Source organism: Ambystoma mexicanum, chromosome 1q (genome assembly GCF_040938575.1).
Source record: "Ambystoma mexicanum isolate Mex_15411 chromosome 1q, UKY_AmexF1_1, whole genome shotgun sequence".
Lineage (NCBI taxonomy): Eukaryota > Metazoa > Chordata > Amphibia > Caudata > Ambystomatidae > Ambystoma > Ambystoma mexicanum.
The window spans coordinates 115,271,974-115,297,862 of record NC_090922.1 but is presented as its reverse complement, the minus strand read 5'-3'; the positions used below and the strand labels follow the sequence as shown (position 1 = coordinate 115,297,862).

The window sequence follows — 25,889 nt, the reverse complement described above, 5'->3', positions numbered from 1 at the left end:
ACGTTGTATTTATGTTTGCGGTCGCTTTTGAAGCTTTTGAAGCGACCGCAAACATAAATACAACGTTATTGTGTTGGAAAACGCTGCGGTTTTTCTTTCCAAGTTTCTCAGGCTCCTCCGGCTCGGAGGAGCCTGAGAAACTCGGAAAGAAAAACCGCAGTGTTTTCCAACACAACTGCGTTGTGTTTCTGCCTGCTGTGGCTATCACTTTGGGTCTCCGGTGCTCCCAGTGGAGCACCGGAGACCCAAAGTGAAAGCCACAGCAGGCAGAAACACAACGCGGTTGTGTTTACATGCCGCGTAGTGTTTCTGCCTACAGCTGATTTCCCATTTGGGGCTCTCGGAGCCCCAAATGGGAAATGCTAAATGCTGCGTTGTTTCTGCCTGAATCTGCATTCCCATTTGGGGCTCTCGGGCTCCCCGTGGGGAGTCCGAGAGTCCCGTGGGGAGCCTGAGAGCCCCAAATGGGAAAGCAGATTCAGGCAGAAACAACGCGGTTGTTTTCCGCAATGCTGCGTAGTTTCTGCCTGAATCTGCTTTCCCATTTGGGGCTGCTCTCGGGCTCCCCGGGAGCCCGAGAGCCCCAAATGGGAAAGCAGATTCAGGCAGAAACACAAAGCGGTTGTGTTGGAAAACGCTGTCGTTTTTCTTTCTGAGTTTCTCAGGCTCCTCCGAGGCGGAGGAGCCTGAGAAACTTGGAAAGAAAAACTGCAGTGTTTTCCAACACAATAACGTTGTATTTATGTTTGCGGTCGCTTCAAAAGCGACCGCAAACATAAATACAACGTTTTTAAAGCTGTTTTCCTCCAGCCCGGAAAACTTAGAAAAAAAACGCAGCTAGTGCTTATTTTTTTTTTAAATAAATAGTACTTACCGAGATTCAGCTGCAGCTTTCCTGCTCTGGTCTCCGGTCCCCGTCCTCCGCGTACAGCACTAATGAAGGGAAAGCCACCCAGCGGTAGCTTTTGTTTACTACAGCTGGCTGGCTTTTCCTTCATTAGTGCCGCAAAAGCAAAAGCCAGCACAGGAGGGCATCCCTTTCACAAAATGAATGCGCCCATGTGCTTGCTTTTGTGAATTTTGAGCTTGAATAGCTCAAAATTTTACATAGGAAGTTTTAAAAAAGAGAATGCTAGTATTTTTTTTATGTTGCCTATCTATGTTGCCTATCTATTTTTTAAATAAAAATGTTTACTAGACCATGCCTTTAAGCCAAAAAACGCTGGACTACATTTGGTTGTCTTCATCTTTCTGGTAAAAAAATTGACAGCCTGAAAATCCATAAAACATCTAACAGTGATCATTATATATTTGAATTAATTTGGTCACTACAACGGGTAGTCAATCCGAAGATGTACATTTGGCCTCTGGAAATAAATCAAAGGGGCAACAGACTGAAGATTAATGACTGTCATAAAACCTTGTCGAGACAAAGGGTAAATGATGACTTGAGTTCATAATCTACAAGAATAAATTATTCTCACTTTCTCACTCAACTCTGCTCAAAAAAGTCTAATGGAAAGTGCAATTCAAACCGAAAGAAATATGTCTTTAGCGCTAAAGTAAGTCTTGAAAAGAAAAAAATGAAGTATAATATCAGACAAGAAAAAAAGACCAGATGCAGAGTTGATCTCTCTGTAGCGATTAAGAACTGTAAAATGAAATATCGTAACTGGCTTAAATCTTTCAAAATAATAACAGACCAAGAACGTGCAGAACAAATTCTGAATTTGATTGTTCAACAGAATTCCAGAGATATCTGGGAAATTTTGAATAAAAATTCTGCCCAAGATGCGTGTTTGGCAACTGGGATTACCATGTCAGCCTGGGAAGATCACTTCAAAGGTGTCTTTAATGTTGGCCATGCGAGCGCAGAGGCAGAGATTTCAGTCAACTCGGAGCTCTGGGACGTCTGTGAACATCATGAGGATGTAATAAAAATAATCCAACAACTAAAAAATTCTCGACCCGCAGGCCCCGACGGGCTGACCAATATAATGCTTAAAGCAAAAAAAGAGGAATGGGTCAACTTCATCGTAGAGCTATTTTTCCTTATATCTGTCTCAAAGGAAATTCAGAGTTCCTGGAAATCAGCAGTAATTATTCCTATATTCAAGAAAGGCAATAGGGACGATCCTGCCAACTATAGCCCTATTACCCTCTTGAATATAATAGGGAACATGTTTGCCACCTGCTTACAATGGAAAATTACTGCCTGGGCAACTTCCATCGGCCTAATGGATCCTCGTCAAACTGGTTTTACCAGAGAAGTCGGAACTGAAGTAAATCTCCTAATTGTGACCCTTTTGAAACTTGAAGCGATGAAGTCTCATAAAAAAGTCTTTATGGCCTTTATAGATATGAAGCAAGCGTTCGATACCATCAATCGAACAAAACGCTGGAAAAAGTTGTCGACATGGACTTGCCTCCTACCCTTACTGCATCCACTAATGGCTCTTCATAATGAAACATCAATTTGAGTATGCATCAATGGTAGCGGTCTCCTGACGAATGAAGTACCAACTACTAATGGTGTAAAACAAGGTTGCCCCCTGGCAGCCTTATTGTTTAAACTTACAGCCTTGTTGTTGAAACTTTACATCTCTGACATCTCTGGAGCCTTGAACAGTTTACACTGTTTTCCACCTAAGCTAAATGGCCATCCCATCAGTTGGGTGCTTTATGCTGATGACACTGTCCCATTTGATCAAACTGAGATTGGGTTACAACGACTACTGACCAAATTGGTTTCCTATCTACAGCACAATGATCTCGCAATTAACGCCGGTAAATCAAAAATGATAACATTTGGAACGAATTATCAACGTTCCCAAAAATTCTTCAGATGGACCGCAGCAGGAGAAACAATCGAGTCTGTCTCAGTTGTACGCTATTTGAGAGTTCTAATCAATAAATCCATCAGAGAATGGGCCTGGGCAGCAGATTTGAAGCACCGTATGGCAACATTCACCATCCAAGGTCGAAGACTACACTTTGAATACGGCAAATGTACTCTCTCTCCAATACGGTCATTCTATGTGCAGAAAGTCATCCGGCATTAACACATGGAGCAGATGCTGGCCTAAATATTGACCATCGTATTTGGGCTACACTAGAAGGCCAATTTTGGAGAGGGGTGTTGAGACTGCCTTCAAGCATTTCTACAATAGCAATCACACATGAATTAGGGCTAGAGCATCTACATAGGATCATTCAATGGAAATCAATTGCCGTGCTGCGCAAAATGCATTGGACCACGGTTGCCCCACCTTACAGAACATTTAAATCGACAGTCAACAACTTTCACTCTGGAATTCTGTTGAGTTGGGCCACCAAAATCAGGAAGATAGTAGAAGTGGCTGACATCTGCTGGGATATGGTAATGGACACACCCCAATTAGCCAAAAACAAATTATGACAGTGGAACCGGATAAAGAACGGCGAATCCCGGGAGTCCATGCCGACTTCACTATATACTGGTCCGGCTTGTAACAGTCTAGACCAACTACCAAAATATCTTGAAAGATTTCCGTCAAGAATACATCGTAATAAGTTTGAGAATTCGCTTGAATGCCTATGAAACAAAAGAAATGTTAATGATGAAACACGACAGCAACACTAAAAACATGTAATGTAGGTTTTGCACAAATGCTACAGAAACTTGAAAACATTTGATCATAGAATGTGGCGTATTATCCATTCAACTCTCACTCTTTTCGGGAAGATTTACACCAGACTGTGCACATATTGACGAATGGTGGTTTACCTTATTGTCTGGACATAACCCCCCACTAATATATGCAGTGGTTGACTTTCTCGAAAAGATCTTAGATCATAAACCACAATTGGGAAATTAAACTGAGTAGTCTGTATCGGAGTTGATATGAATTGAGATGGACTTATAAGAGATTTTGTAATGTGTGTGTAATTAAAGTTTTGCAATAAAACTAATTGTCACAAATAAAAAATTTAAAAAAATAAAAAGAAATTGCAGCACTTCAATTTGTTTTTCACATCACACACACAAGCTGAATTTCCGTTTCAGACAATAACTACAAGCCGGTAACCTTATCGGACTGTTTATTTTGTTGAGCGACTGGAAAGCGGAGGAGATTCTGTTGGGTCTAATATCACTTTGTGTTCTGGTGCAAAGGAAGGGAATCTGATGTTGAATGTTGTCTAACTTTTAATTAAAAGTATACAAGTCCAAACGTTACACTTGTGGGCATTCTAAAGATAACTCACAGATACAATATATGAATATCCTTTTGTATGCAGTGCACCCCTATGGCCGAGATGCATGTGATGATGTGTGAAAACCCTGCAAATAAACCTCGGCTACCAACCTGGGCTGGGGCGAAACCCAGCAAGTGATGCTCCGGGTGGAGAGAGGCAGAGGAGCGCACACGCTAGTCTCTCCACGCTGCAAAGGATCGGGCAGATGACAACTCGTGTTGGGACAGCACAGCCCGGGCACGGGCATTGGGAACACTCTCACGCTTGAGTTGCCAGTTGCTTCCGGTGGGAGGAGCGTTCACGCGCGTAGCCAATCATCTGCGACGCCACGCCTGCCTCGGTGCAGGCCCCGCCCCTTCTGAAGGCTTCACTGTGTGTTTGATACATTTCAAGGTTCCATTGAGAAAGTAGCACGAGAATCAATGCCTCTGGGGGTGGGGGGAGAAAGCCTGTGAACGACGGGGCAGGGTGCACCCCTGATGAGCTGCGAGCACCGTGGGATCGGACACTGGGAGACACCCCTCGGCCAAACCAGGATTAGAGCGCTCTGGGGGGATCGCGGCACCTCTGGGGAGGTCAGGAACTTGGGGCACCCCCTGTGTGGGGGGCAAGGCAGCTCGAGTAGAGTCGGAGGACCTGGTTTGCTGAGCGCTGCGGAGACCTGACCTGGAAGAAGCACCGCCGTTCCCTGGACGATCCCTGCGCTGCGTCCTGGACAGACAGACGCTTACCGGGCGCCGTGCACCCCCCGGCTCCTGCGGGGAGGGGGTGCCTTCGATGCCTCCCGGACTTGCCTGACTCCCACCCTGGGTTATCTCCCCTCTGAAGCACCGCGAGCCTGAACTACCCCCGAACTGGCGGCGTCGCCAGCCAAGCGAGCCGGGAGCAGAGCGATGTCCAGGAGGAAGCAGAGCAACCCCCGGCAGATCAAACGTGAGTACCGACCTGCTAAGGGAGGGGGGAAGGGGGAGCTGCCGGGCATCACCTCCCTGTAAGCGCGCATGGGGGGGGCGGGGGGGGGTTGGAGCGCAGTTTTCGCACCGTTACTGTCCTGTCAAATGTGAGCAATCTCCTTCCGCTGTGGGAAGCAGTAGCTCAGTGCCATGTAGGTGCGGGGGGGCGCTTCCCCTGGACACATGCCACTGTGCGATGTGCATTGAAACTGCTAGCTGCTAGTTGCCTGAGATCGGGGCATTTTCGTTCTGTGTGTTACTCTGTGGGTGCGAGGGGTTGCTGGAAGTGATCTGGGGGTGGGGGGCGGAGGGGGTGCTGCCTTCTGTGTAGTCGGTTTACCTGTCTTTATGACAGATGTCTAGGGCGCCCACGTGACACCACTTTGGCTTCTCCGTGCGCTACCATTGCTGCGAGCAAAGCCAGGCCCCTTAAGTCTCCCAGTGGGAACTCGCCGTCAGTGCTGTTCCCAAGTCTGTGCTCCTAAAATGCATCTTCGCCTGACTCTACATGCGACGGCCCCCCGCTTCTCCAGCTTTATTGCGCGCCCCCTCCCCCCCTGAAACACAATTTCAAGGCGCCCTCTCTCTCTCCCACAGATCCCTGCCTGATACGAAGCCCTGATCGGCAGCCTGGATAAGGCTCTCGGTCGGATATGCCATTAATGCAGCTGCGGCTGATATGATCTCTGCGCCGGGACAGGGGGGCCGGGGACGCTTATCTGCCCGCCCTGACTCCATTCTTTGCGTTCAGCGGGTCCAAGGGAGCAGGGTCGGAGGGGGGCTGCCGTGCACATGCATGCTACAGTCGGAAATGTATTCCCCCCCCCCCCTCCCACCACATCTGTATCTTTCAGCTGGCCCGATTTTATCAGCCTTATACCACAATGTATTTTTCACATTGTGCTGGGTGTTGCTGTTAATAGCGGCTGTATAATGCACGGGCAGCTTCGGGGCGCTCCAAATAACACATGGTTCATTAGCCCTACTCACCTAGTACTTTATTTTCGCAAGCTCTTAAAGATCAGATGCTTGCCCAAGTGGAATTTTGGTGTTCTAGTTTGCCGGCTACACTCTGGGAGCCCAGCAGCAGTGCATAACCTACTGAGCTATCTTGAAAATGTTGGTAGAAATGCTACACCAAGGAAGTGAAATATTGTGGTTGTGCTCAGTGATAGCTTATTTTTTTCAAATGATGGTTCTGTATTTTAAAGCCATGGCGCTCCTTGCCGCGCGCCATTAGCGGGTAACACTGTTTCATTGGGGTGCCGAAATCCCACCCAGTGCAAAGATGGGGGCGACTGGAGTGAACGCCGAGCATCAGCAGCCTCTTAAAATTGTCAGGTCTGCTGCCTCCCTCTGCCAGATTTTACACAATGATAGGAAACAACAATTTGGAGATTGTAAAAATAAGTGTGATAAAAATGAGCAACCCCTGCTTTATCTGCCTGGGAAAATAATTGCAGTCTGCCAAAGTTGCTTATCTGACTGTGGTGCCTGCATGAAGCGGGGAGGGGGCGAGGGCAGGTACGGAGCCGCTCTTAAAGGCGACTTGCTCTTTGAGTCCCCGTCTAAGCTTTTACTATTGGGGTCTGTCTGTGAAGTTACTTGGGCCTGGGTCCCCCCCCCCCACTCCCCTCTATTGCTGTATGCTCCAATAAATGGGATCTTGTATTTCCAAATATAAACAGTTATCTGTAATTTTCTTAGCAGGTAAAGCTAGTGCATGATGTCTTTTTTTTTTTTTCGTGCCACCCCCAGCAAAGGAGGTGGGCAATGGGGGATGGCACTGGCTGCTAGGTTAACGGGCCATTTGTATAGTGCCTTTCACAATTGGTATGGCCTCAAAGCGCTGTAGGTTGAACGTCCTCGGGGACCGGAGTCGGGTCAGTGATGAGAGAGCAGTAAATGGTGCGTGTGGGAACTCTGTATGTGAGCAGATAGGCCGAAGTGTCGTGGGGGCGGCTGCATTCTAGTGGAGGTGGCACTAGTGTGTGCGATTATGCGTGCATCAAAAATAATGCACAGAAATGGCAACAGTGCAGAAAGTGACATCTAGAAGGGGAAACAGGTGAGGCAATTGACTGCAGGGCTCTCAAACACAGGCCTGTCTTTTCTTGGAGTTCTGGGAAAGACAAAACAAGTAGTCCTAGAATCCAAAAGGGTGAAAAAAAAGGACTGGGTGGCCTTCTCTGTCGGCATGGCCACAGGAAAGCTGCCGAGCTCCGAGAATGACTGCTAACGTTGTCACATGTTAGATGGGAGTAGCTTAGCCAGTCCTTTGCCCTTTTTCTGCTGTAAATGCAGGACTGCAAGTCCCAGAATGCACATGTATCTCTAGGCTGACATGCGACTGCCTGCCTGGCGTGGAGCAGCGTGCGAGCTCTATAGGAGAGGTGCCAGGAAATTCTCAAATCCAGGCGATTGCGCAGATGAACCACTAGGTGGCGTCCCCCATTATCCCAACTTGCCTGAAGCATGGACTCGTGCGCAGGTGAAATGGAGCACAGCGAGGCGAGCGCATGACTTTCACGTATGTGTATCTGCAGGGGCAGGGGGACTCAACCCTTCCCCCCCAAATAACGCGGAGTGGGCTAGACCAGCCTCCCGAGGATGATTCATTGAACTGCAAATAGCACCTGGTGGCATAAAGGCAAAATAACATTCAGCATATAGTGTTTGCTGTACTAAGGGCATTTTCATTATTCCACTTGTCCCCCTGCTCAGTAGATCTAACTTTTACTAGTGTAGTGTTGTCCGGTCTGTTTTATATTGTCTCCATGTTCCACTGTCTTATTGGGATGTGGACCAAGCACCGCTACGTTATGGTGTATATTAAAGAAAGGCTGTATTTAGTTGTTGTTTGACCATAATACACACGCATTATTTTTTTTTTGCTTTCTGTAATTTCGGTTCCAGAAATGCAACATTGAATGCAGTTTTTGGTTATATAGTGTACGTCTGTGGACCCATTGGGAGACGCGGTGAGCAATATGGCCCGCAGCCCCAGGCTATATACTTACTAGTTAGTATGTGTGGCTGTCGCCTAGTAGTGTAGGCCTGGGTCAAGAGGCCACTAGGGACATGAGTGGCAGACCAGACGGATTTTTAGGGTATGGAGGGGGTGGGGGCTGGTACAACATTCCCTTCCATTGGGGTCGCAAGCCAGACTGATGTGAAGGCGCCCCTTATCCTGGGCCAGGCATCCACCTGTGACTCTCAAGATGTTTTGGACTACGACTCCCATGATCCCACACCAATGACTATCCTGGACAGTCTGATGACAATTGTAGTCCAAAACATCTGGATAGCGAAAGGTTGCAGAAACCTGTCTTGTGTCTAGCCGACCGAGCACTGGGTGGGCAGATAAGGGGAATACACTGTAATACTGCACAGTAAGAGGCCGTTACGTGGCATCGCCGATCACAACTTGTTTTGTGCCAATCTGTGATTATCCTTAGGATGGATTTCAAGTTCAAATTTGCCCAAAAGATCTGTGTGATTATACATGTGGGAATGGACAGGTTACTTGGGGGAAATGAGAAAGCGTTTCGCTCTGTCAGCTCCTGTCCCTGCAGGTTGGGCATAGTTGGCAGCAAAAAAGGTTTGGCCACCTCCGAACACACACGCCATGTTTTCGTGTTGACAAAGAAGTTCTGATAAGGGTTTTTGGTGTTGGGGTTTCCCGCCCTTAAGTGGAACTGTTACAATTCAGAGTTTCTTAACCGTCCAAAACAGTAGCATACCACCTGCTTTTGTGTGCAGGAAGCAGGTGTGTTGCTATAGCTGGAAAAGACCCGCGGCTACGTTTATCGGGACTGGGGGCTAGCTAGCCTTTTGGTTGTAACGCCCCAGCTCAAAAGACCCAGGGCTATCTCTAGTTCTGACACTGTGCACGCTGACCCACATCCTCGGTGCATACGCGGGATGTGCGCTGTGACAGGGAAACGGGCGCGCATTATAAATCGTGCCCCGGCTCCAGTGTTAAGTGCTTTCTGAGCGGGGAGATAAGCACACTCACAGAGCCTCTTGGCCGAGGTCGAAAGGTCAGCCTGGTGCAGCGCCGAGAGGGGATGCAACTGCACCATCGGCCCATTGTGTCTAAGGAGCCGAAGGTCTTCGATCAGCAAAGCAAATATTGCTGGCAACATGTGCTTGTCTAACAGGTTACTTTAAGAAGTGTGTCTGCATCTAAAGTGTGACGTGTAAGGTTTTTAGCAAGGCACTTTTACCATTTAATAGCATTGTAGAGTTGAGCGAGCCCGTAGAGGCTTGGGCCGGCTCTTGTACAAAATGGGGCCCCGGCCTGACTCCCCTTTCTGTACAGAGCAGGAGCCAGCCACGAGCCCCAACTGCTTGCTACCTGTGACGGGGAAAACCAAAGTTTTAAAAAAATAATGTTTTTAAACCGCTACTCTGACATGGAAAAACACACTGGAGCTCTGTTGCCTGACCTGTGCCTGACTTTCATCCTGTCCCACCTCATGTCATTGATTTAGGTGAGGCAGACAGGGAGTCAATGTATTTCCTGGGAGTAAATCTGGCGCAGAAACTTTAAAGGATAAGTGCCTCCTTGTTTTACACCCCCACCCCGACCCCAACCCCTGCAGTCAACACCATTAACAACCCTTGGCCCCAAGTGCTGTCAGTCCCCTATCTCTCCCTTCCTCATGCCACCTTTCACTAAATACGACACAACCCATACCTCCAAGTATCACTAGCCCCTTTTGTTGCCCTGTGCTCTCTTTCGGCCCTTTTGTTGTACCCAGTTCTTTATTGCCCCACCCACTTTTAGCCTCTTTTCGTGCACCAACTCCCTTTCTTTTGCATTTTTAGCTCCCTTTGTTGCCCTCAACTGGTTTAGCCACTTTTGTTTCCCCCTTTAGCAACATTTCTTGTCCCTGAAATGGCCCCTAGCTCTTTCAGATCCGCCAGATCGTCAGGGGACCACTCCGGTGGTGATACTGCGCGGTATAAATGTCCTTTAACATTAACATTTTGTGCAGCAATTTCCCTGACTTGGCTCATGTTTGGCCCCAAGAGGCCGGCCAGACCCCCCCACTTTTGACCCAGACTCTGCTCTACCCATGAATCCCCTGGCTCTCACCGGCCTATAGTGTTGACGAACACTAGTAACGTGTTGATACACCGCCAGCAATAGCTTTTTGATCAAAAACATCCAGGTAGCGGAGGAGCCATCACACAACCTTATAACCTCACAGCAAGGCATGAAATAAGCTGTGTCGCATAGCAATTTGCTATGCAATTCTGTAGGTTGGCTAATTAAACTGAAACTTGTGTAGCAGAGCTAGCTATTTAAATTATATTGTTCAATTAAAGCACGTGCCACTCTCCATTGCTCTCTTGACTTCGGGGATCCCTCCAGCCTCTTCCCTCTGCAAGTTCAAAGGGGCTAATGAAGAGAGATTGCAGCCGAAATCCTCCCCTCTGCTAAAAGTACCAATGGCCTGTGTTTGAGTGCTTCATTTTTTTAAAAGAGTCCTGCAATTCGATTCCTAAAAATGTAAGTTGATACATAATCCATAATTACTGTATTGCTACTATAAAACACTGCATTGTCTGTTTTTCAATGGAGTTTAATTTAGTGTAGCTAAATATCATACTGTCAACTATATTTCATTTTGTTGGGAAAGGTGCATCATATTGACAAGTGAACACTTTTGAAAATGGATATGATCACACAGCCAAATGCTTTTGATAGCAAAATTGGTCCTGTGACCTCCCGGTTGCACTTATCTGTGGAACAGGTGCACCACCCAGGATCTGATGAAATTATATTTTATTTATATTGCGCTCGTACAGAAGTGTTTCATAGCACAATCAGGCAAAAAGGGAGGGGAACAAGGGAGAACAAAAAAAAGAAAACAGAAAATGGTAAATTCTGTAGCATTCTGTAGCAGCAAGGATGTGAAACGCTCACTTCCCAACAGCCTACCCCATTGATATTGTGAGACTCTTCGCATCCCGTGCTCGCTTCCTGGAGGAGGCGGAGCCTTGTGGGAGTCACGTGAGCTGTCACGTGACGGAACCAGCGCTGAAGACCAGCCTCATCCACCCTTGCGGCGTTAAGCCCGTCAGGGGTAAAGGCCAGTGACCGTTGTGCGACTGTTTGGCGCACTGGGGGCGTATCAAGAGGCAATTCGACAGTCAACTCACTACTAAACCACCGCACTGTGCGGTGTGAGTCTGGTGCTCGGGGCCAGGGGGCCGGTCACTGATACCACTGTGAGACCCACAGCGTGTCGAAAACCTTCAACATCACTCCGGCTCATTCACTTCCCCAGCGTGCAAATATGGCACCTACGTCGCCCACGGAAGACATCAGTCGCCGGCTCAGGAGCAGCAAAGTATCACAAGAGCTGGGATAAAAACAAGACTACCATGACCCTGAGGAGGTGATAAAACAAAAAGCAGGGAAAGTCCCTGCGCCCCCTCCTCCTGAATCAGCGACTGGCGGTAACAACCTGGACCCGTCATCTTCCCAGCCTCACCGAAGTCCGTCTTCTCTAATTCCAACGAGAGCTTCAGCCGAAGAGCCGCCTCACAGCGAAAGACTCCTCCCGGCATCCGACGCCGACGGCTTCTTGGTCGTTTCCGGGCGCGACCTCACAGTGGCCTGGGACAAGGAAGCAGAATTAATAGACTGGAAGAGTGAGCCTGCAACAGTAGCTCTGAGCCCGCTTCACCACCAATCGGGCGCTGTGCCTAGCCGTTCCACCGCAAGTGCGAGTGACACCCAGCTCGAATCTGCCGTAGGGCGGACTCGGCAGGCGTCTCAAGGGCGGGGCACAGCCAGACCGTCAGAAATTTCCGACGCAGGCTCATCAAAACATCTTTTCTCCCCAGGAGTACGTATCCACGCAACAATCCGTGACCCCCGTGTTGGAGAAAAAATGTCGCCGCAAATGACTCTGGCCCCTAAAGAATCAGAACATCTAGTCCAGATTCACTGTGACAGGACTATAAGTCAGAATCCATCTAAGCGCACAAAGTTCACAAAACAGAGGGCTCCACCCAGTTCAAACATTAGGAACGAGTCCAGGTCCACGGACTCCGGCCGTGAACTGTCTCCTCAAAACAGACGCTCCCCAGATGACTCAGTCTTTGAAACATCAGCAAAGGAAAAGCAGTCACCGGTGCTATTGACTCAAGCTGAGCCCCTCATCAGTTCACCAACAAGCGCTGGAGAAGCTCCGTGCCAACCCCTTGCCATAGCACCATTGGTCCCGCATCAGGCGGAAACACTATTACCGAAAGAAAACGCTAAAAGTAAACTCAAGCAAAAGAAAACTGGGGCAGGGAAACCTCGTAAATTGCAGCAGAAATTTCAGAGACCCACAAAAGGCCTGTCGGCGCCGCTGCTCTCTTCGTCTCTAAAGGAGTATTTCATTAGACAACATAAAAGAAAACTGGACCAGGACCCCGAACTATCAGACACCGAAATTCTGGAAGCGATTAATGAATCTTCGCCCAGAACGAATCTACCAAAGCAAAGTGCTTCTGCCCTAGAGTCACTTCTACCTAAACAGCCGTCGACCAAAAAGATGTCACTGCAGGGGTCAAAAGAAGATTCAAATCAAGATCTGTCCAGTTAGGCCACTCCTGGACCATTGGACAAGCTGGGGAGAACTCCCCCTCCGCCTCTGATAGGGCTACGAAATGAGTCCATTAACAACATCTCTTCATCAGAGGGCACAAGCATTATGGCATCTAAAGGAAATAGCACCGTGGCAGGTCATAGAAAATCTCAGCCTCCAGAATACTATGCGTGGACTCGCCCTCACATCCAAGGCCAGTCTATTAGACTTCTAGGCGACACCTACCAGTCTCAGCAAGATTCAACCCATCCACCTGAGAGAAGGACCTCTGATAGATGGATTCCTAATCCTTCCCAGAGAACCCAAAACACCTCCCCTAAATACAGGAGGCTGAACGAAATTCCAAGCTCGTCAGACAAAGGATCTCCGGCACGGAATAAAACAGATTTACTTTCCATTATGTCAGCACTTACGATTGCATTGAACCCATTTGCAAAACGTTATGAATCCATGCATGAAGCACTTAAAGACAATACCACTATGATAAGCAGCATGAAGGACAACAAACTCACCTTTATGGAGGGGTTCATATCTGCCGTGGAGCTAAACTCGAACAGGTCAGAAGCGCACTTGGAAGACAAACTGAAAAAAAATGTGGAAAAAAATTGAGAGCATCTTATGCACGCACCTAAGAGCAGCAAGTTTCCCCCCTCCCCCCCCCAAGGAACGGATTCTAGATACACGCAGACTTTGCCTAAGGGAAAGCACCATGACATGGCTCCAATTTTTGAGAAACGGCCGTAAAAGCCGATTACACCGTCTTCAAATTCCAGCCCTTTAGCGCAAACAAATGGGTGTGTGGAACACTCCAAAGAATCAGACACTGTAAGCATATGGACAGTCCCAAAAGATCCGAAAGATACTAGGCCGGTACAGGGTTGCACCAAGGCAGTAGAAACCCCGTGAGCCATCCACCGAAGCTGAGTGCCACAATTCCACAATGCGACGAGAAGCCATTAAACCCATCAATCCGGATGCAACTGCGGTGGCTTATCTGTTTCAAGATCTCCTAGAAATTTCCCAGCACGAAGAGGCTGAAACGCTGCACCCTGGATCCACATCTAGTCAAGAAGATTTGACCGGCGTTACACCTTGCCCAAATCACTCTCAGAAAAAATCGCAAAGTGGTAGTGTGGAAGGCCAAAGTAAAAGCGGCAACCGGTGGCATAGTCCACGATCGAACTCTCCAACTATAGCCCTCGGAGCTCTTAATGATCTTGAGACAAAAGAAAAGGCTTCGGCCCGGAAATCAGCTGAAGACGCAGTGAAGGACAAAGGCAGGGCAGGCCCCCGAATCCCTTCGCACAAGCAAAGGAACAGATGGCATAGGGCTGACCATAAGGACCAAATTAATCTGGAAAATTCAACAATCTACAAGTTAGAGCAAATAACAGCCAAAGACAGCTACCTAGTTCTCAACCGCAGGACAGTTCTAAAAATCTTGACCAAAATTGAAAAACTGCGACAACTAACTTCCGACGATATAATTCTTGTTGAACCCTACCATAGAGAACACAAAGCAAAAGCATTTCTCCATGTTAAAAACAAGGCAGCAAAAGAACTCACGGCTGAAACGGAAAGGGACTTGCTGTCATGATGCCCGCTCCCGGGGCGCCGGTTCAAACCCTGCGTCCCCGAAAGCGGACATCCAGTCCCCAAGGAAGGACCCAGCAACCCCATATAGGGGCCCTTTGGACAGTTTCCTGGCGCCTATGGCTCATAAAAGACATCAGTCCTGGCGCCACAGGCGCCAGGCTCATTATCGGAGTGCTTGGGTGCACTTATCTGATGCAGACCATGCTGCAGGATGCCGGCCTCCTTGAGGCCTGAAAGGAACTACTTTACCTGTGGGACTAATTTACCATCCGGGCGTGGTCGGGGCAGGATGCATACCTGATTGGAGGAAGGATACATACCTGGAACTTCTTCCAAGGCTATTTAAACCCCACCCGAACAGCCACACGTGCTTCGCGTTGTTCTGCATCTAGCAGCTGGACGCTCGCCATGCCTGCTCCTGCATCCTGACTTCTGCCACGCCTGCCAGCATCCTGGATCACCTGCAAAGGAAGAGAAGAGAACAGAAGAAGGAAAAGTCCTTACCTGCTAAATCTGCATCCCGGAGACATCTCGCCGACAATCCTGAAAAGGAAGACTTTTATTTAAAAGCTCATCGCGTCGATCGCTGCAGCGCTGCATTCCACTCACCTTTACAGGGCGCCTCCATGTTTAGCAGCGATCATCCGGATTCGCAGTCACGCCCCAGCGCATAGGGAGAAAAAGACCAGAACAAAAGGTGAGAGAGAGAAGGGAATAAGGAAAGCTAAATCTCCATGTTAAGACTTACCTGTTGATTCATTCCCTCTTCATTTCGGGTCCGCGCCGCATCCTGGCATTTCCGGACCCCGGCCCCTAAGGGGAAAAAGAGACATCAGCGTTAATGAGCGAATGAAAAGACATTACCAAAAAACGCTCATTAAAGACTTGCCTGATTTCTACAAGGATTTCACCTCTCATCTCGGGTCGGTGCCTGTTCCCCGGCATTCCGTACCCCGGCCCCTATGGGGAAAAAGACACTAGCATTAGTACATTAATGCATGGACACAAGGGGAACCTCTTATCAAAAAACTTACCTGGAAGCCAAGCAAGTTTGGTTCTCACCAATCCGAAAATCCAGTGAAGTAACTGGATACCAACGCGCCCCTGCATCAGAAGCAGGATGGAGAGCTCATCCTTCCAGACCATAAGGTGAGACGCTACGAGGAATCACAGAAGGGTTTCGAGGAGGGTGAGAGGGGAAAGTGGGAGGCAGATTGCATTACCCCTCAGACAGTTAATCCCCTATTTTCGCCTACAGAAGGATACTTCTGCGAGCCAGACCAGCCAGATTTGCGGGCCCGGTCCAGTCCGTCTTCCGAACCCTGCGCATCACCTTAGAAGAGGTCACAGCAGCGCGAACCAGGCCAGCGCCTCCGTGGGAGTCAGGTGAGCGTTACAGAACGCGAAGCCTTGCTACAAATTCCCACCCAGGCGCTATGGAAAGTTCTGAGACTGATCAGTTGGCCCAATTACTGGGGGAATTACGGGCCGAAGTACATGCCGCTCGTCAAGAGACTAATGCCGTCAGGAGGGAATTAATAATATAAAAGGAAAGAACTGATGACCTGGCCAGACAGCTTTTGCAAGGTCAAGCTGGGCAAACTCCTCTACCCGGTTCCGGAACGAACCCCGCTCCTGTGGTTTCCAGTAACCCTGTGCAGATTAATCTACCTGGAAACATGCCGCTGGCCCCACCCGAACGCTTTTCTGGGGACCCCAAACGATTCGCCGTATTCATGAATCAGTGTCGTTTGCACTTCCTATGCAGACCTGGGGCCTTCCCTAATGATCAGACCAAGGTAGCCTTTGTATTGTCATATCTCAGCGGCTGCGCTGCCGATTGGTCAGTTCCACTGGTTACTCAAGATGACCCGATTCTCTGTGATTTTCAAAGGTTTCAAGCAAGCATGGAAAGGTTATTTGCTCGACACTCTCAGGGGCAGGCTCTGGATGACGAACTTCTATCCCTGCGACAGGGCATTCAGGACCTCCTATCCTATATTCTAACCTTTAATAGACTAATTGTGGAAACGGGATGGCCAGAGGATAAAAGAGTCACGTTGTTTTATCGAGGCCTACGCGGAGAACTTAAAGATGTCTTGGCCCAAGTTGTAAATCCGCCCCAAGAATGCACAGAGTATATAGACTTAGTGGTCCAATTGGATCGCAGACTTCAAAACAGAAAAGCAGATCGGTCCAGGTTTGAGACCCGGGTGTTGGTCAAGACCCATGCTAATCCCAAGGGAGTTGATGTCTCTGAGCCTATGCAAATTGGAGGGGTTAATGGACCCTTAACTCAAAAGGAACGTGAAAGGAGGCGGCAGTTAAAATTATGTCTTTATTGTGGGAATTCTGGACACTTTCTATGAGATTGCCCGGCAAAACCGCCCCGAAAGGCGGTAGGAGCCGCTGATAAAAAACCATGAAGACTCTGTTTTGGGAAACGACTCCGCCCGACAAGTGTAGGGGTCCGCTTGCCGAGCTTGAAAACTAACTCTCAGACCTCGCATTTCATTGTGCCAATGGTTCTCGTAGATCCAGAACAGCCTAAGCGGTTGCATGCAATAAAGGCATACATCGATAGTGGGGCTATTGGAAACTATGTGGATCGTGAATTGGCCTATAGGATTAACCTCCCTCTCTGTCCTAAAACCAGCAAAGATGTCATCACCACAGTCGATGGAACTGAAATTGCCTCTGGACCGGTAACACATTCCACTACTGAGGTGACTCTTATTGGTCCCGACGGCGATCGGGAGGGTGTTGTGTTTGATGTAGTCAAGGCTCCACAGTTTCAGGTTATTCTTGGAATCCCTTGGTTAGAGACACATAATCCTCGAATTGATTGGCGAGCTAAGAGAATAATCTTCCCGGATTGTACACAAACCTGCTACCCAGAAAACCTGAAGATTAATCTAGCATCTGTAACCTCTCCCTCCATGCAACTACCTCCGGAATACCAAGACTTTCAGGACGTCTTCCAAAAGGAACAGGCCAACACGTTACCTCCTCACAGATCGTATAATTGCCAAATCGATCTGGTGCCCGGTGCACAACCCCCTTGTAGCAGAATTTATGCCCTTACCGAACCTGAGAACCTGCATTTGAGACAATATTTGGATCAATACCTAGCTAATGGTTTTATTCGCCCGTCAAAGTCCCCGGCATTATCGGCTTTGTTCTTCGTGCCCAAAAAAGAAGGCGACCTTAGAACTTGTATTGATTACCGCGCATTGAACCAGATAACGGTTAAAAACCGTTATCCTCTGCCTCTGATCCCTGAACTCCTTGACCAGGTGAAGGACGCTTGCATATACACCAAGTTAGATCTCCGGGGGGCTTATCATCTGGTACGAGTTAAAGAAGGAGACAAATGGAAAACTGCCTTCCGTAATAAATACGGATTATTCGAGTACCAGGTGATGCCTTTCGGATTGTGTAACGCGCCGCTGCCTTCCAATACTTCATGAATGATGTCCTTCGGGAACTCATCGATGTTTGTGTTGTTGTATATATCGATGACATTCTGGTGTACTCCTCTTCGGAATCTGATCACAGAAAACACGTCAGGGCAGTACTTGAAAAACTGCGCCAACACAAACTATTTGCTAAATTGGAGAAATGTGTTTTCCATACCACAGAAGTCGAGTTTCTAGGTTTCATCCTGACACCCAAAGGAGTCCGAATGGACTCAAGAAAAGTGGATGCCATCCTCAAATGGCCATCACCTAGCTCTGTAAAAGGGGTTCAAAGCATGCACAGCTTTGCCAATTTCTATCGCAGGTTTATCCCGGAATTTTCACGCGTGGTACAACCCATTACTGCACTCTTGAGGAAAAATAAACGTTTTGAATTGTCTGAAGAAGCCGAGCAGGCCTTTCAGGATTTAAAAGCTAAGTTTACCTCCGCACCAATATTGAAACACCCGCGTCCAGATCTCCCTTATGTCGTCGAGACTGATGCATCCAGCCTAGCCATGGGAGCTGTCCTTTCCCAAAGAGATCCCGAAACCAACCAACTGCATCCTGTAGCATTTTGGTCCAGAAAATTCTCGGCACCCGAGGTTAATTATGCAATCACGGACAAAGAACTGTTAGCCATTAAGTCCGCTTTTAAAGCCTGGCAGCATTATCTGCTTGGCGCTCAACATACCATCACAGTGATCACTGATCACGGGAATTTACAGTATTTGAAAACCGCCAAGGCTCAGTCATCACGGCAGCTCCGATGGGCTTTGTTTTTCGCTGAATTTGATTTCGTGATTACCTATCGACCTGACTGCAAGAATGGCAAAGCAGACGCCTTATCCGGAATTGGAATGGGAGAATCTGATACAAACTCAGAACCAGTACCAATAATTCCCGAACAGAGGATTCTAGGGATAACTTCGTTACAGATGCTTGAAGACATTCAAGCCAGAGTGAAACAACTCCTGGACCCTACAACCTTACAGGATTGGATACAAAAGGGATCAGACTTTACCATAGATAATGGTTTACCTTATTTCCAAGGACGCTTATTCCTGCCACATAAGGAATTACACGAACTAGTTATTTCCGGTTATCATGATACATTAATAGAGGGACACCCCGGTATTGCCAAGACAGAGGAAAAGGTGAAACGACAATTTTGGTGGCCCTCTTGGTGAAAAGATGTTAAATCTTTTGTGATGTCCTGTGGTGTTTGCGCCCAAAATAAAAGTCAAAAGAAAAGACCAGCCGGTCTCCTTCAACCTCTAGACATACCGCCAGCACCCTGGCACACCCTATCAATGGATTTTATTACGGACCTGCCTCCTTGTTCGGGGTACAATACTATTCTGGTAATTGTGGATTTGTTTTCCAAAATGGCCCACTTTATTCCTTTGAAAGGTTTACCTTCAGCTTCGGTCCTAGCCAAAGAATTCCTCGAAAATATTGTTCGGCTAATTGGATTCCCATCTATACTAATCTCTGTCCGGGGAAGCCAATTAATTTCCCACTTCTGGCGCAAATGTTGTCAAATGGCGCAGATCGACGTAAGATTATCGACCAGTCACCACCCTCAGACCGATGGTCAGACCGAGGGGACAAATCAGACCCTTGAGCAGTACTTACGGTGTATGTTACAGCAATCTGAAAGCAACTGGAAAGACATTCTTTGGATAGCCGAATACGCATATAATAATTCGGTACACTCTGGAACTGGCCACAGTCCTTTTTATACTTTGTTTGGGCATCACCCTCGAAACTCAAACCTTGCCTCACCTCAGAACCTCGGAATGCCTGCAGTTGAACATCTGCATTCTACAATTACCCAAGCCTTCAAAGAGGCAACTACGCATTTTCAACAAGCCAAGAGAAAATACAAGGAAAATGCTGATCTACATCGGAGTGAAGCACCTCCGTATCAGATTGGGGATCAAGTGTGGTTAGCTACCAGACATTTACCACTCAAAGGGCCTCAAACTTTTAACCCAAAATATCTGGGACCTTATTCTATTACGGCAATAATTAACCCGGTGGCTGTTAAACTTGATTTACCAGCTAGTATGCGAATTCACCCTGTTTTTCATGTGTCACTTCTGAAACCAGTGGTACCCGGAACCCGACTACTCAAACCTCCAGAACCTATTCTAATAGATGGGGAGCCCGAATTCGAAGTGAAGAACATTTTAGACTCAAAAATGTTTAGGTCAAAACTGTTCTACCTAATTGATTGGAAGGGGTACGGACCTCAGGAGAGGTCGTGAGAACCCAGCGACCATGTGCATGCACCTCGATTAGTCAGGAAATTCTACCGACTCTTCCCAGACAAACCAAAACCCCCGGAGGGAACAACCTTGGCACGGGCCTTGGGGGGGGGGGGGGTGCTGTCATGAGGCCCGCTCCCGGGGAGCCGGTTCACGCCCTGCGTCCCCGAAAGCGGACATCCAGTCCCCAAGGAAGGACCCAGCAACCCCATATAGGGGCCCTTTGGACAGTGTCCTGGCGCCTATGGCGCCAGGCTCATAAAAGACATCAGTCCTGGCGCAATAGGTGCCAGGCTCATTATGGGAGTGCTTGGGTGCACTTACCTGATGCAGACCATGCTGCAGGATCCTGGCCTTCTTGAGGCCTGAAAGGAACTACTTTACCTGTGGGACTAATTTACCATCCGGGCGTGGTCGGGGAAGGATACATACCTGATTGGAGGAAGGATACATACCTGGAACTTCTTCCAAGGCTATTTAAACCCCACCCGAACAGCCACACGTGCTTCGCGTTGTTCTGCATCTAGCAGCTGGACGCTCACCGTGTCTGCTCCTGCATCCTGACTTCTGCCATGCCTGCCAGCATCCTGGATCACCTGCAAAGGAAGAGAAGAAGAGAACAGAAGAAGGAAAAGTCCTTACCCGCTAAATCCGCATCTCGCCGACAATCCTGAAAAGGAAGACTTTTATTTAAAAGCTCATCGCGTCGATCGCTGCAGCGCTGCATTTCACTCACCTTTACAGGGCGCCTCCATGTTCAGCAGCGAACATCCGGATTCGCAGTCACGCCCCAGTGCCTAGGGAGAAAAAGACCAGAACAAAAGGTGAGAGAGAGAAGGGAATAAGGAAAGCTAAATCTCCATGTTAAGACTTAACTGTTGATTCATTCCCTCTTCATTTCGGGTCCGCGCCGCATCCTGGCATTTCCGGACCCCGGCCCCTAAGGGGAAAAAGAGACATCAGCGTTAATGAGCAAATGAAAAGACATTACCAAAAAAGGCTCATTAAGACTTACCTGATTTCTTCAAGGATTTCACCTCTCATCTCGGGTCGGTGCCTGTTCCCCGGCATTCTGTACCCCGGCCCCTATGGGGAAAAAGACACTAGCATTAGTACATTAATGCATGGACACAAGGGGAACCTCTTATCAAAAAACTTACCAGGAAGCCAAGCAAGTTTGGTTCTCACCAATCCGAAAATCCAGTGAAGTAACTGGATACCAACGCCCCCCTGCATCAGAAGCAGGATGGAGAGCTTGTCCTTCCAGACCCTAAGGTGAGACGCTACGAGGAATCACAGAAGGGTTTCGTGGAGGGTGAGAGGGGAAAGTTGGAGGCCGATTGCATTACCCTGCAGACAGTTAATCCCCTATTTTCGCCTACAGAAGGATACTTCTGCGAGCCAGACAAGCCAGATTTGGGGGCCCGGTCCAGTCCGTCTTCCGAACCCTGCGCATCACCTTAGAAGAGGTCACAGCAGCGCGAACCAGGCCAGCGCCTCCGTGGGAGTCAGGTGAGCGTTACACTTGCGCCGCGTAGGCCTGAAATGTCAACAGATACCGAAGCTTCCAACCTTCAAATCATCTAGCGACAGACCGCAGGGGTACATGGTGAATACTCCATCTAAAAAAAACATTCATGCGGCTCGGCCAGGCGAGGATACCGGAAGGAAAAACATGAGGAACCAGCGCACTGAGGAGCAGACGGAAAGCCGACGACCGCTCAAAAAGAAAGGGGTGCAATACACCGACACAGAAATCGGCGTGACAAACACAAAAGAGACAGACGGCGAAAAACGCTACCAAAGGAAGCCCGACGTGTCCACTCGGAAGAGAGAGAATGACGTCCACTCAGCTACTAACCCATGGAAGTGGTTTTCAGAGACTTTCTCTCGCCAACACAAGAGATAGCAACGATCTCCGTGTGCCAGGAGCAACATGTTTTGCCAAGAGATTGATGTACAGCAACCTAAATTCAGCACTCTTCAAATGGCATCATGGAACACGCGGGGCTTCCGCCATTTAACCACCCCGAATGACCGGCAACAAAGTCTATTGCAGGCCGACCCTCAGCGGGCATATTGACTGCCATCCGCCTGGGTTCGGGTCTTACCCCGTTGGGAAAGATTGCTGAAGGCTACGGCATCCTTGCAACACTGGCATCTTGGCACCACTACGACCAATATCACAACTGCTGGCGAAGGCCGAAATAGCCATAATAAATCTTTACTGGAATCCTGAGCGTACCAGCTGCAAAGACTTCTGTAACTCTATAACTTCAATCATTGACGAGTCCAGAGTCGACCGAGGGGTCGTAAATCTGATCATATGTGGAGATCTAAATACCAAATGTGGGCCCGGCATTGTGACCACCAAAAACAACCTCCCACGCCCGTTGCAGGAAGACCGAGGCCGCGCGTGGTCTAAAAAAATGAAGTCTCGAAATCTGCATAACACGGCAGCTCTTCAAAAAAACAAAAGCCAAATTCCTTCATGGGAAAGACCAGGGGCATCAGCAACCATCAACCACATCTACATCAGTGAAGGTCTAATCCCATTCTTTATTGACTTTAATGTGGTAAAAACCACAAACAGCGATCATAATCTTCTTAAGTTGTCATGGGGTGGAGCTACACAAAAAAAATCTCACTACCACCACAACATTGAAGCAAATAACCAACAAAACCGTTTGAGATTGTCCTCGGACAACATAAGAAGTTTCGTGAAAAATCTAAGATCGAAATACCATGTCCCAAGCAAAGTCTCAGCGTGCGAAAAGCCTGAATAAACTTCGCTTCTAGCCCCGCACATAGTAAAATTCTCCAGTAAATCTCAAGTCTCAGTGAATCACATCCACTCTTTCAATCAAATGATCACGGAAAGGCGACAAGTAATACGAAAACTTAAAAGACTGGCCATTAAGGAGGGGTCTACTGAATCCTGGACATCGTTCAAAATGGGACAGAAGCTCTACAAAGGGTGGATAAAACAATATCGTGCCACCTTATACCAGAAGGACGCAGAGTAATGCAAACTACGCTGTTATCAAGAAGCTCTAAAGACTTCTGGGCCCTGCTGAAGAGCGCAAATGGCCTGAAACCGCCTCCAATTTCCAACTCGGTGTCAGAGCAAAAATGGATTGCGCATTTCTCAGAGTTATACCGACCACTGTCAGCTACAGTCCCTGAGTCGACAGGGCATCCTCTTGAGGCATGGATGGATCTTTCAAATCCACAAGCAATCTCCAGAGTTATCAACAACCTGAAAGTCTCCATGGCCCCAGGCCCAGATGGGCTGACGAACTTGGATATCAAAGAACACCCGGACATTTGGTCCAAGACAATCAGCAACCTCTTTTCCATCTGCCAGCTCCGGAAACGGATCCCTACAACCTGGACCGAAGGCGTCTTGGTCCCAATTTTTAAAAAGGGAGACTCAAGTCTACCAGCAAACTACAGACCGATAGTCCTCCTGGACATAATTGGCAAAATCTACGCCTCTCTCCTGCTGTCCCACTTCAAGGAATGGGCTAGGATCTCTCCAGCAGCGGACACCTTCCAGACGGGCTTCTTAAAGGGTGCAGGCACGTCAATCAATCTTCTAATTTTGAACATCATCAAGGCAAAGGTTAAGAACGGAGCTCCGAAAGTCTTCATGGCTATGATAGACCTCTCCCAAGCATTTGACATGGTTGACAGAGCCAAGCTATGGGCCAAACTAACAGCATGGAATTGCCCTACATACAGCTACATCATTCCGGGTACGGCTCCGTCGTCAAGGCACCTTATTAGACCAAATCTTTACTGGACTGGGAGTGAAACAGGGATGCTCCCTTGCTCCTGCTTTATTCATAGCTTTCATCGGAGATTTCCAGGTGTCAGAGAAAACAGTGAGAAGCTTCCCCCCCAAAAGTAGGGGCGAATCAAGTATCAAGGTTTCTGGCTGAATATATGGAAAAAAATAACCTGCAAATCAACATCGCCAAAACCAAAATGCTAACAATATCCAAAACAGTGGGAAGGAAAAAAAACTCACACAACTCCTGGTTTCTGGAGAAAGCAAAGATTGAAGAAGTGACGGAATTTAAGTACTTGGGCTTAATGCTAGACAACACCCTGAGAGACAGATCACTACAAAATGCCCTTTGGAGCAAGGCAAGAAATTTAGCAGCTCAGCTACGTGTGATCGATAAAAAGTTTGGCAAATTTTCCTGGAATGCAGCTCTGCAATTCTATAAAGCAAAAGTTGTGCCGGCACTAACTTATGGGACGTGCGCAAACTAAAACCTACCAACTGAGCTTTGGACCCTGTTAGAAGGTTTCATCTGGAAATCAGTTCTAGGCCTGCCTAAGTCGGCGCCAACACCAGCAATCCGGCGTGACCTAGGGCTACAGCCCTTGCCTCCGTGGTGACTCAAAGTGCGTCCCAATTATATGGAAAAATCCAGGCACCAAACACCTTGCCCATCTACGGAATTATCCTCTCTGAAATTCGAAAAGGGTCCTGCAAACTGCTCACTACCTGGGTCGATAAGATTAAAACTAGTCTTGAAGAAATATCATGCACTGAAGACCTTCTTATCTCAAATCCAGGCTGTGTCAAAAAAAAACTACAGCAACAAGACTGGATCAACACGCTGGAGCTAGTACAGCAATATAAGTCTCTAAAGCATCTTCCACCGACCCATAACAAACCAAAAGAACCCCGGAAATACTGCGAGAAATTCCCGGAGAAAAATTTAAGAATGATCTATCTCCGCGCGCGCCTAAACTTACTACACACTAGGGAAATTCTAGCAGCAAGATCTTCAGCGCTGAATTCGGACTGCCGCTTATGCGGCGTCCCAAATCAAGTGGAAACGGTCCGCCACCTTCTCATGAACTGTCCTGCACTATCAAATGAGAGACAAGCATTTATGACACCACTTATCAGTGACCCACTAGCCATCGACGAAGAAACCTGTTGGTCCCGTCTGATGGCAGGTGATTCAGCCAGATGGTCAAGAACTGCAGCTAAATTTCTGTCACTGGCCCTGTCCAAAGCCAACATAGTTGCTAGTGGTCCCTAGTCAGCTACGTCTAGGAGGCTTGAGACTTTCAGGTGGGACTGTTCGGCAGACCCCATTTATGCCCGCTAGATCTGATTACTCGTCTCTTGACCCCCTAAGTGGTGTGATAATGCGTCTCTTTTCTAATTGAAATTTAAGCAACGCATTAAAGAGAGAAACAGAAGCAGACTTTTTTTTACACTTTTGTAAAAACCAATAGGTTAAAACAAATTTTAAAAAAATGGGAAAAGGGGAAAGTGCATGCGGGGGGGAGTGCAGAGCAGAGGAGAGAAAACAGTAATACATGTTAAATAAAATAAATCAATAAGGCGATAAACCATGGTAGTGCAGCCAGCAAGTGGCAGGTGACAGTCAGATAAGGTATATCTGATAAGTGCAGACCAAGTGGGAGGGGAGGCTGTATGGCTACAGATACAGAACCCTAGTGCAGGCGGGTGGCCTGGTGGCAGTGCAGGAGGGTGGCAGGGTGAGCAGGTACCTGGGCCTGAATGACAGCGGGTGGCCAGGTGCACCATGCCAAGAGAAGAAACAGATCAGCAGAAGAGAAGGGGGGCAAAGGCAGAGGCAAAGAGGAAGGACTTGAGATGCTTCCGGAACTGGAGATGGTTTTTCTCAAGTTTCAAGGTGGCCGGGAGGCTGTTCCAAAGGGTGGCACCAGCTGAAGATAGAGATCTACCCCCAGCTCGTTTCT

At 48.1% G+C, this 25,889-nt stretch overlaps 1 protein-coding gene across 2 annotated transcripts in view; it reads left to right on the top strand.

The window, feature by feature from the left end:
• Window positions 1-4,642: 4,642 nt before the first annotated feature.
• ZFPM1 (zinc finger protein, FOG family member 1) overlaps window positions 4,643-25,889 on the top strand; it is a 438,530-nt gene continuing 417,283 nt past the window's right edge. For both annotated transcript variants that reach the window (XM_069636098.1, XM_069636091.1), the window contains exon 1: window positions 4,643-5,169. In XM_069636098.1, coding sequence (XP_069492199.1) covers window positions 5,130-5,169 — 40 coding nt within the window. In that variant the 5' untranslated portion in view covers window positions 4,643-5,129. The remainder of the gene's footprint in view (window positions 5,170-25,889) is intronic.